Consider the following 12,566-nt stretch of genomic DNA (forward strand, 5'->3'; position numbering starts at 1 on the left):
CCTATAGATTAGCGTGAGTGGGAGCTGAGTTTACAACATTGAGATAAGGCCTTCTGCAAGATCTTTACTCTTCAAGTATCATATCTATAAATACTCAGTTATCAGTGGTGTTAGAAAATAAAGGAAAGATTATTGACTGTTACAAAGCTAGACTTTGTTATTATGTTTATTAAGCATTAGATTACTTTAAGTTCTTAACTATATTTTAGAGATATTTCACGGGGAAAAACTTTGTAAGATAGTTCTCCATTTCAGGACTCTTCAAAAAAATTATTTGTGCAAACTAAATGGAATTAATGATTGGACATTGGGAAGAATAGTGAGAGACTTCAATTTTAAAAGTTATCTAAATCCTTGATCTAAGAGTTTTACATCTGATATTTGAAATCTTCAAATTTTAGTCCTCCTTTAGCCTTTTGGGGGTACTTTAAAAAAAGAAATGGGAAAGGCATACTTATGGGGAGCAAGAGTGTGTCTGTGCATACATATATGCATGTCATATGATTAAGTTCCAGAGTGAAATTTAGGTATAAAAGTAAGTTAGTTTACTCATTTCCAGTGAAGGGGAGTAATTGAGTTAATATTGAATTTGTTTGGAGTTTTGGAATGATTGCACCTCTGAGGACTGTGTTGCTTTTAGAAAAAGAAAAAGATTACTGAAATTGGCAGTGTTTGTGGGTCTAGCATTTGGTACAGTGTCTGGCACATGGTCCAATAAATGTTTATTGTATGATGATCAGATCACTCTGTATCGTTCTAGTTAGACACTGGCTATTTTGATAACTTAAACAGTTATGCTGATATACGTTCATTGATCTCTGGTGGTACTACTTTGGGAATGTATTTCAGTTCACCTTTAGTGTTTTTAAATCTCATTCAATGTGGATTTATTTCAGAAGGGTCTGGAGAGCCTCATTATATGGGGTTCTGACCCATGAGGCTGTTTCAAAGCATATATCTTTTCAACAACATTATCCTGTACAGAGGCTCCAAAGTATTTCAGGTTTCCTTTGAAAAGTTTCTTCAGAGATACAGAGAATATTACTCGTGCTCCAGAGAAACTGGACAGTTTTCACTAATACTGAATACCATGTTGTTTATAGCATGTGTAAATTGAGTTTAATCTTACTGCTTTAGATTTCTTCAATAATATTTTCTTTAAAAATGATTATCTGGTCAAGATATCTGGTCAGTGATTATCTGTGTCAATGATGATTGACATTCATGGGAGAGCTATAGGGGATGAACACAATCAAGAGTTTTGCTGCTGGGGAGATTTAGGGTTGGGGAGGACATTATAAGCACTGTTATGAAAATGAACGCCCTTAATCTGCAGTTGGGAAAAATGCTAAAGTTTAGCAGCCATGAGACATAGAATTAGATCACACTGTGCTAGCCTGCTACACAGATGATATTAGCTCTTCATTTGCCAGACCCAGCCAGCTTGGAGCAGAATATGGAATACCTGACTTAAATTAGAATACTTGAATTTCTGCTTGAGTTGAAATACTACAAAGCAACAACAACAAAAAATCTTTTCACTTGTATGAAATTCTATGTTGTTTAGTAGCAAGTATGAGTTGGATAAAGGGTCTGAATATAAGATTTTCATGGGGAGCAAATTCATATTTTGTATCTCTTATATTTCCCAGCACACCCCTCCATTCATGAGTGTCCTTAAGCTGATACCTCATGCCAAACATCTTAGAATAAAGGTTTTAGAATTGTGGAAACGCGATAGTTTAATAGGTAGCTTTAGTTATGTCATGGTGTAAATTAAGCTCTTAAAAGAAAGTGGCTAGGTTTTACAGATGGGCAGGCATAATCTAGCTGAGAACAAATTGGTCTGCTGTGACAGAGACATCATTCAAACCTGCATGCATCTGTCAAATGCCTGTGGTGGCACAGTGAGATATAGTGATCCCTAATGTTTCTCTGGTGTGTCCCTATTGCTGGCCATATTGTAACATGTAGTACATCTCTTGGGCCGACAGCTTGTGTGGCCTGGATTCTACTTTAGCCTTGTAAAGATGCCAGAGGCATCAGGGAGAATTTTTTAAAGCCTATTTAAATATTTAGGCTTGTGACTAATTTCAGTGAAATCTCTACTATTTCTAATAAATTACTTGCTAGAAGTGAGATGGAATTATGGCTTCTCTACTTATTATTAATAGTCAATATGACCTTGGATTGACAAATTAATAACCTCTGTGCCTGTTTCCAGATTAGGAAAGTGAGTATTGTAAAAATATTTGCCTCATAAGGTTGTTTGTGGATTTAGCCAGCTAATATGTGTGAATTTAGCCAGTAAATATAGAAGAATGCCTGGCACTTAATAAATGTTAGCTACTGCCACCATCATCATCATCATTAACATAATTTGGGGTGAGATTAATTTTTTTCTCCCAAAGCTAGATTGCTTTTTTTTAAGGAAGACCACATCCCTTTTTAGGATGTGGTCAGCTCCAAATTTAATATAGATGCTCACCATCTTGACTTGTGAAATACATCATCAAATTTATTTACAGTTATATAATCACTATAAGGGATGAAGAAACTCTTTAAATACTGCTATAGAATGATCTAAAAATATATTTTTAAGTGAAAAAAGCAAGGGGCAAAATAATGTATAAATTATTCTACCATTTGTGTAAATAGTTGCTGGTACATGCATAAAATGTGAGGCTATGCAAGAAGTAACATAGTTTTATTTGTTATTGGGAAAGGGAATTGGGTGGCTGGAGACAAGGGTGGGAGACTTTTTTACTGTATATCCTTTTACACTTTTTGATTATTGAACCATGTGGATGTATTCCCTGATAAGTTAAAAGAGAAAATACAAAAATTAGAAAGTAAAATAGCTATTTTGAAATCTAGATAAATTTTTATTCATCTTTTGTAAACTTTTTTTTTTGTCTCTACTACTCAAATTCACATTTAATAGGATTTTTAATATTCCTGTTTCAGTTTCTTTTTTTCTTTGTCTACTTTCCAACACTAATGATGTTTTGTCCTCCTTCAGGGATTTGAGTCATAACCGGTTGTCTAACTGGAACATCAGCTTGGAATCACAAACATTACAGGAAGTGTAAGTTATTTTTATTTATTTAAAGTTACGTTCTTGAGGTGACTTAATACATTGTGGATTTAGGGTTGTTCAATCCAGAGACACTATCAAAAAGTTGAAGGGAAAAATTTTTTAATTAAAAGAAATTATTTTACTTTCCTGGGGTGAAAAGTAAGATTTCTCCCCTCTTAGGAGTAAATAAATACGTTTTGCATTTTGCCAAGTTTTAGCCAGTGAAACTCTGTGTTGTGTAAACTCTTTTAATATGTTGACATGTTATCTAAGATGGAAGCATCATGTCTAAAGTAGATTTGTATGAAATATTTTTGGTATCATTTGAGAATGTGGCAGTTGGTATGATTCAGTTTTCCTCTTAAGTTTTTTCTTTAATACTGAAACATTATGTAATTTTGGAGGGAATTTTCTAAAATATTATCAATATCAGTTTTTGCATTGTGTTGGTGTCATGACTATTGAGGTATATAGGCTTATTTGCCTATACACTTAACACCCTCAGAACCCTCAGATTTATTTTCCTTTTTAATTATTTGCTGGCAGGGGTAACTTCTTCATGCTCTCATTTATCCCTATATTCTCTCCTCTTTGGTCCCAAATTTACTGCTTCTAATCTGTCGTGGACTGAATAAACAGTTGCCAAGTTTGTTAGCTGAAAGAGCAGGCATTGAGGCAGGGCCTGGAAATGCTCCAGTGGGAAGTGCACAAGCTTCATTTGGAACTTTGGTTGGTTTCCTAGAGACCTTTACTTCTGATTTCTCTTCTGTGTTCTAGATTCTTGAGGTTGTTTAATGACTGAAAACCAGGTTAATGAAATGTGATTGTATTAGATTTGCTACTAAAAACCATTTGAGGCCAGGTGCAGTGGCTCACACCTGTAAGCCTAGCACTCTGGGAGGCCAAGGCGGGAGGATTGCTTGAGCTCAGGAGTTTGAGGTTGCAGTGAGCTATGATGACACCACTGCACTCTATTCAGGGTGAGAGAGTGAGGCTCTGTCTCAAAACAAACAAACAAACAAAAAAACCAACCATTTGAGACTATCTGTTTAAAGGGCTGCTAGAATCAGATGTGACATGTTGTGTCATCTCGAAAATTAGTTATAGATTCCATCTCTGGGTGGGCAGATTAATTTTATCTCTGGTCTCAAGCAACACTCCCTAATTTTGTATTGCTTTAGAAAAAAGTGTAAATACACATATACGTGTGTGTATATATTTAGAGAGAAAAAGAGAGATATCTGAATGAACTAATTATTCCATCTTTAAGGACTCAAATTAGCTGTTATAGCCCCAAGTATTCAAAGAACCTTGCTTGAACTAAAAATATGTAATCTGCAAAATATTTCTTAGCTGTTCTAATATTAATGTCAATAGTATATCTATACTATGAAGAAACATTTCTTATTGAAATCTCTTGATTTCTCAATAAATACATTTTTAGTTTAGTCTAACTCATTCTGAGTCATAGGCTTTTTCAAATTTGGCACCTATTCAAAAGAATATGAATTAGCCAGAAACTAGAATTCAAGATATAACATTTCCCTCACTAAACATTTAAATCTGTTTTTTCTCTTGCATAGGAAAATGAATTACAATGAACTAACAGAAATCCCATATTTTGGAGAACCAACATCTAATATTACTCTACTTTCATTGTAAGTTAATAAAATTTCAGATCTTTTACTTAAATTATGAATAGTATACAGTTGTCTTTTTTTAAGTACATATATTATTGGTCCTAATTATTTAAGGTCCTTGTGGGATGGATCTTTGGCAATAGCTTCAATATAATCTTTGTTTTATAGAGTCCATAATATAATCCCAGAAATAAATGCAGAGGCGTTCCAGTTTTACCGTGCTCTTGAGAGTTTAGACCTTAGCTCAAATATGATATCAGAAATCAAGACATCTTCATTTCCTCGAATGCAGCTTAAATACTTGTAAGTAAAATAAAGTTTAAAGTAGATTTACTTTAAAATACATGTTTACTACTCATGGGTACCTATCTTCCCAAAAATGTCTGTTATTCATTATGATTTTGATACACATATGTGAAGCAAACCTGGGGTCAGTTTTTTGGGTCGTTGGTTCTGTCTCCCTTTCCCCTCCAGCCCCCAAAAGAAAGATTCCACTGTTGTCAGAAAAGATTGATAGATGTCCAGGAGAATTTTTGAGATTTAATTCTGGATTTTTTTTTTTAACCAACAGTTTTGTAAAAGGTAAATAGTGGTTTGTTTAAACAGTGGCTTACCTTATATAATGATAATTATTAGGTCATTGAGTATGAAATGTCTGATTTCAAATCAGAAGCATAGCTTATTATATCTCAAACAAGAAGGAGTACAATAAATCAAAGTATGCACCTAAACTATTGACACAGTTTTGTCATCTTAATGGTAGCTTGTTTATGCCAGCAGCGAAGAAGCCTGGAGAGCAAGTAGTGATGAAGTCATGAAAGGTGTTTTCCACAGCTTGTTGAGAATTGAATGTTTTTCCTTGCAAGAAGTGGTCCAAAGCCTGGAAGAAGTGATAGTCAGTTGGTGGAAGGTCTGGTGAATATAGTGGATGACAGACAGTTTCCAAGTCCAGCTTCTATAGTTTGAGCGGCATTGTTTGTGCAACAGACATGTGGTTGAGCATTGTCTTACAAGAGGATTGGCCTGTCTCAGCTGCTTCATTGCAAACATCCTCAACATTTCATCCAATTGGTTGCAGCAGACATCTGCTGTAATCGATTGACCAGGTTTCATGAAGCTATAGTGGATGATACCAGCGCTGGACCACAAGACACCATTAGTGTGTTGTGATGAATATTTGGTTTTGGACTGTTTTGGCACTTCATCTTTATCTAACCATTGTGCAGAACCCTTGGCTTATGATTGTCAAAAAGAATCCATTTTTCATCACACGTAACAATATGGTGTAGAAATGGTTTGCCTTTATGTCGTGACAGCAAAGAAAGGCAAGCTTCAAGGTGATTTCTCTGCTGACGCTTGTTTAATTCACGAGGAACCCATCTATCCAGCTTCTTTACCTTGTCGATTTGTTTCAAATGGTCCAGTATCGTTGGAATGGTAACGTCAAACCTTGCTGCCAATCCATGAGTAGGTTAAGATTGATTCCCTTCCACTGCAGCTTTTAGCTCATCATTATCCACCTTGGTCTCAGGTCACCCACATGGCTCATTTTCAAGATTAAAATCACTAGAATGGAACTTCTCAAACCATCGAGGTACTGTGTGTTCATTAGCTACATCCTTCCCCAACACTTCTTTGATGTTTTGAGCTGTCTGTGCTGCATTGATTCCACGATAGAACTCATATTAAAAAATAACACGAATTTTTGACTTATCCATGGTTTCACAAAAATTGCTCTAAAAAATTTTTTAAAAGATAATCAGAAGCCAAGACGTGTTTGAAAGACTAAGGATGTACCTTCACAATAAAAATAAAACTAGAAGTGTCAGTGAAATGTCAGTGATACCAACTGTCAAACTTAGCACTTAAGGAAATTGGACATTTCATACTTAATAACCTAATAGCCTCTGTGCCAGTGTTTTCCAGTTTACAAAGCATGTTCACACATACTGTTTCATAACAAGTTAAATGAAATAGGTATCCTAATTTTGTAGATGAAGAAACGAAGCATTTAAATGATCTGTAAAGTTGCATATAGTCATTAAGTGATTAGAGCTGAGGGCTCAGACAGATTTTTGGCAGCTATCCATTTGTAGAATTTTCTGTTTTACTAAATTTTTTTCTTTTGCTATTATCTTGCTTGTTTTAGGAATTTGAGTAATAACAGGATAACCACCTTGGAGGCTGGTTGCTTTGATAATTTATCGAGTTCCTTATTAGTGGTGAAGTTAAACCGTAACCGAATTAGCATGATTCCGCCTAAGATCTTCAAGCTACCTCACCTCCAGTTCTTGTAAGTAACTAAATGGTGGATTATAAGAAGATGGTTTTTTCTTACAGTGTCTTGTTCTTTTTAATTATTGTTAGAGCAATTCAGCAGACCAATTTTCTGACTGTAAAACTATTTTTGTTAAAGGGAACTTAAAAGAAACCGGATTAAAATTGTGGAAGGTCTTACATTCCAAGGGCTTGACTCCTTAAGATCTTTGAAAATGCAACGGAATGGAATTAGCAAACTTAAAGATGGAGCATTTTTTGGCTTGAATAACATGGAAGAACTGTAAGTAGTAGGAACTAGAGAGGATTATTAGGAAAGGAATCTGTGTGGACTTTTCAATGCCAAATGGCTGGGGTACTTGCTCTGATTATACAAAGGTACCTTGGTTGCTGAGTAAAATCTAGTATTCAGTAGCCTAATAGGGTGACTAGAGCTAACAATAATTTATTGTATGTTTTAAAATAACTGAAGAGTGGAATTGGAATGTTCTAACACAAAGACATGATAAGTGCTTGAGGTGATGTATATCCCAGTTACCCAGATTTGAATATTACATATTGGATGCCTATATCAAAACACTACATGTACACCATAAATATATACAACTATTATATACCCATAATAATTAAAAATTAACTTAAAAAACACAGAAAAAGGTACATTAGTTCTTTATTCTCTGATGTGAAATAAGTGTACACAAAGCTTTTAAGTTTTGTTAGCTAATTGATATTTTTGTCATCATTCTTAGAAATTTCTCGTCTAAAAAGTTTACATTCCCTTTATGTTTTGGCTAACGAAAAGTATCAGAATTTATCCAGTACAGGTGTTTTGTACCACTTAGCCTGTTAGTTTTGTAGAGCTGATATTTTAAACAGTCTTATTACCTTTCGGCACCAAATCTGAAATAAGATACAAATATTTATTGAATAGAATTTGTCAGCTCACTTGGGTGGCGCAAAGGTATATGTGTGTCTGAGAAAGACTTAATAAAGATTTAAAACTGTACTTATTGAAATGCTTTGTTTTGGAACATATTTTCTCCTCTCTTTAATTCTGCAGAGAGCTGGAACACAATAACCTTACACGAGTGAACAAGGGATGGTTGTATGGCTTACGAATGTTACAGCAGCTCTATGTGAGCCAGAATGCTATTGAAAGAATCAGTCCTGATGCATGGGAATTTTGCCAAAGACTGTCTGAACTGTAAGTGTTGGATGGCATTTAATTGGAGGCTGTGAGACTAGAGCGGGTTGAAATAAATCATTTCTATGGCCAATAATGAGATCGAACACCCAGGTCTTTACTAGAAGTTTGTTGAAAGCTCTAATTTTATCATGTAAATATAATAAGAATTTGTAAGTTGAACCAAAATACAATCAATTCCTTACCTTCCATGTTTTCTGTTTTCAGTGATTTGTCTTATAACCAGCTGACCCGCCTGGATGAGTCTGCCTTTGTAGGTCTGAGCTTACTGGAGAGATTGAATTTAGGGGACAACAGAGTCACTCACATTGCTGATGGTGTGTTTAAGTTTCTTTCCAATCTCCAGACACTGTAAGTATATTCATCCTCTTTTGTTTTTTTTTTCTTGGTACTTTTTTTAAACATAATAAAGCAAATTAATTATAAAACAACTAATCAATCTGCAAATTCATGTATGCTAATATTTTGTGGATTTTTCTGTCCTGTGCCTCAGAGAAAGAAAGTCTTATTTGTCTCTATCCCCATAATTTTTTTTATCTCAATCCTATAGTAGGCAATTCAGTTTGTGCTTTTATTCTCAGTTAATCACCTAAACACCAAAGCTTCTCTTATTGTGTCACAGTTGCTAGTGTCAAGAATGCAGTCTTTTTCTTGTTCTTCTAACTTTGACAGTGCCCCAGAGCTACTAGTTCTCATTCAAGAGGGTGCAGGATGTGTAGTGGGAGGAGCTCTGGCAGGAGACCTAATTACTGTTACTTGTTTGCTGTATGACTTTGAACAGAAGAAACAAACACTTATTATCTGATATGTGCCAGATGCTTTCAAATTCTAGGATGCTACTGCTCTTTTCCATATTAGGAGGCTGAGGCTTCTGAGAGATTAAAATTATTTTCTCAAAATCACATAGCTTGTAAATGTTTGGGCCAGAATTAGAACCCAGGTCTGTTTGATGCTGAAGCTTATGTGTGTTTCATCATACCTCCAGAGGAACAAAATCACTTAGCCTTTCCTGGGCATCATTTTCCTTGTCTCTTCATCAAGTGAAAGAAGGACATAGGATTAGATGGTTGTTAAAGGCAATTTCAACTCTAAAATTCTTTGATTCTCTAAGTTGTTCAACTTATAGAATATAAGAATGTATTTTTATAATTTTATATACTTATATAAATATAAATTTTGGAGTATAATTTTATTGAATGAAGAAGTATTTTAATAAAATACAGTAATCTCTAACATGGAGCAGAATAAGAGAAAATAAAGAGTAATTAGTAGAATTTCTATTCTTAAGGTTCCTGTATAGGGGCTTTTATAGTCATCAGATTCAGAGTTGAAATAGTTTCAGAAGAGAGGAAGGCTCCCAGCTTTGGGACCTGACCATCAGTGAGAAGGAAAGCATGATAATTTTGTGAAGGTGTGTATGCATGCACAGATGTATGTTTGATTTTTTTTTTGACTTCTTTCAGATTTGTCCTTGAAAAATCAAAAGTGATTTCTTTAAAGCTGTCTCTCAGATGAATGTAAAAAAGTAAAATAACAGTGATTTCCTTTTTCCCCCCTTTTCCTACATTATCAGAGGTGAAAGTAGATCACTGGAAACTCAAAACTTAGGTGCAGTTGCAGCCTTTTGGCAATTAAAGAGGGATGACAAACTGGTTCTTTCAGTATACCACTGATTATTACTTTTAGAATTAAAGTTTAGGAAAGTAATTGCAGAAGTAAATGGGTGTTCAATGCCAAGGAGATAGTTAAGGCAGAATTAGGATCAGATCTGAGAAACTCTGGCTTTAGCCCCATGCTTTTGCCAGAGTAGATATAGTTCTGACTTGATTTGGTGAATGATTTCTGTTTATGCTGTGTTGTGGAGGAAGGGCAAAGTCCTGAAGAGTTGAGCAGCTAGTTAATTTCAGTGTTTATTCTTTAGTAAAATAAAATGAATTTTGTTAGCTTTTCATGTAAAGATAGCTAAGTGAAAAGAGGGATCTCCTATCTCCTTACTATTAATACTAATATGTGATTAATGTTAATCACACAACTTTACATGTGCCTTATAAAGCAAAAAGCTTTGTGCTTTATTTTATTATGAGATGACTTAAGGAAGCAAAAATGATTAAATATATATATATATATATATACACACATATGTATATATTTTTTTTTTTGAGACAGAGTCTCGCTCTGTTGTCCAGGCTAGAGTGCCGTGGCGTCAGCCTAGCTCACAGCAACCTCAAACTCCTGGGCTCAAGCAATCCTCCTGCCTCAGTCTCCCGAGTAGCTGGGACTACAGGCATGCGCCACCATGCCTGGCTAATTTTTTTCTATATTTTTAGTTGTCCAGCTAATTTCTTTCTATTTTTAGTAGAGACAGGGTCTTGCTCTTGCTCAGGCTAATCTCGAACTCCTGAGCTCACAGGATCCACCCGCCTTGGCCTCCCAGAGTGCTAGGATTACAGGCGTGAGCCACCGCACCGGCCAAGATTAAATATTTTTAACTAGTGTTTTTTCCATCAGCACATGGTGTGGTGCAATTGCATTTTCTCTGAAAATGGAACAGTGGATTTTGAAAGATCCATACTTTACCTTTTAAAGAAAATATAGTGACCACTCTAACACATGAGTATATGGCTCTTGCTTCCCAGGGAGCATGTTTAATTGCTCTTGAGCTGTGAGGCTCTGTATTGATATCACTCTTTGTCAGCCATTTTAAGTTTAAGGGCCCAGGGGAAGGCTTGGGTCACCCAGAAATCCCATTAGTCTGAAATCAGATTTGTAAGCCATACCCCTGGCTTCTTGAAATACTCCTGCTTTTTGCAGGACCCTGTCTATAATTTTTAATATGCTAATACAATTCGAGGCTGTTAGCTAGGAAGATTAATACTGTTAGCAGATTGCTTAATTTATTTATCAAGGCCAGCTTAATTCATATCTTATGAGAATCAGTTCTTACATGTTTATCACAGATATTCCTTAAGAAGCAGAATTGGGTTTTTATCATAAATAACTGTTAAAATAAGGATTATAATTAGCATGTGCACCTTGCCCATGCCAGGGTGCTGTCCGATGGTGTGATGGTCATGTTGAGTAACATAACCTGTCTTTGATATTTTTTAGAGACTTAAGAAACAATGAAATTTCATGGGCCATAGAAGATGCTAGTGAAGCCTTTGCTGGACTCACAAGTCTCACTAAATTGTATGTATTTATAATATTTATGTATGTGTACAGAGGTGTATTTTCAAGAACCAGTTGTAAATGTGATTGAATTATATTTACTTGATATGGCTGGAAGGTCTGAGCTTTCTGACCCATCTAGGAGCTTCATTGTTTATTAAGTGGTGTTTTTCATTTTGGGAGGTAGTTGTTGGCGGGGCACTTTTTATCGAAAAAGCATTCCAGCAGACACTTGAAGAGAAGTTACTTATGGAAGTAGAATTTCTATTAAAGTAAAGGAAATGTGCTGAGAAACTGGAGTTGGACTGGTAATGGTCATCTGTTTATTCCGGTGAGGTTTATGGATCATTCATCTAGCAAAGGAGAGTATTGTCTCACAAAAGATTTTAGATCTTCTCCCATGAGAAGAATTTCTCCAAAGGTTCACACGTCTCTCAATTTCTTTAACCTGATGATCTTTTGCTAAGAAGGTAGAAATGAGGAATATAAACTAATTTAGCATATGAAAACTACCAGTTTATCAGTGGTCAGAATGGTTGTTCAGAGGTACCTCATTGAGCTCCAGCATCTTAATAGAAGCTTTTATGCTATTGGTTAATAATAAAAATTCGTAACTTTCTTAAAAATGTATGTTCTCATCAAAGTGTACACATTAAACATGTACAGTTTTTTGTATATCACTTACACTTCAATAAAGCTGTTAAAAAATACAAAAACACATTAAGCTTATTTTCACCTTTTATAGGTAAATGTATAATGAATTTAATTTTGTTTAGTGGACAGCTTTATTAGAAAGGTCTGTTTGTATTTCAGAATCTTACAAGGAAACCAGATTAAGTCAATTACAAAGAAAGCATTCATTGGTCTTGAATCCCTTGAGCATCTGTAAGTATTTTGCATACATTTTCTTACTATTAATATATCATCTTTGCTGTTAGCAGAGGTTTTCATGACCTTGTAAGGTGTTTATATAATTTAATTATAGAAATGGTGACCAATAATGTTTCTTTCATTTCTCTTTATTTCAGGGATTTGAACAACAATGCTATAATGTCTATCCAAGAAAATGCTTTTTCTCAGACTCACTTGAAAGAACTGTAAGTAACTTAAGTCTTCTTTATTACCAATTAGATCATTGTTCCTGTTTGTTGTGCTTAAAGTGTAATGAAAGTGACCCAAGTATTTTCCAAAAGCACAC

The 12,566-nt window shown here is 34.9% G+C and overlaps 1 protein-coding gene across 3 annotated transcripts in view; it reads left to right on the plus strand.

Moving 5' to 3' along the window:
- Positions 1-12,566, plus strand: part of LRIG2 (leucine rich repeats and immunoglobulin like domains 2) — a 143,174-nt gene that overhangs the window by 108,001 nt on the left and 22,607 nt on the right. For all 3 annotated transcript variants that reach the window (XM_045546837.1, XM_045546836.1, XM_045546834.1), the window contains exons 2-11: positions 3,023-3,088; positions 4,663-4,737; positions 4,888-5,022; positions 6,869-7,012; positions 7,136-7,279; positions 8,057-8,200; positions 8,408-8,551; positions 11,309-11,389; positions 12,182-12,253; positions 12,397-12,465. In XM_045546837.1, the coding sequence (XP_045402793.1) occupies positions 4,667-4,737; positions 4,888-5,022; positions 6,869-7,012; positions 7,136-7,279; positions 8,057-8,200; positions 8,408-8,551; positions 11,309-11,389; positions 12,182-12,253; positions 12,397-12,465 (1,004 nt within the window). In that variant the 5' untranslated portion in view covers positions 3,023-3,088; positions 4,663-4,666. The remainder of the gene's footprint in view (positions 1-3,022; positions 3,089-4,662; positions 4,738-4,887; positions 5,023-6,868; positions 7,013-7,135; positions 7,280-8,056; positions 8,201-8,407; positions 8,552-11,308; positions 11,390-12,181; positions 12,254-12,396; positions 12,466-12,566) is intronic.

The sequence above is a fragment of the Lemur catta genome, chromosome 3 (genome assembly GCF_020740605.2).
Source record: "Lemur catta isolate mLemCat1 chromosome 3, mLemCat1.pri, whole genome shotgun sequence".
Lineage (NCBI taxonomy): Eukaryota > Metazoa > Chordata > Mammalia > Primates > Lemuridae > Lemur > Lemur catta.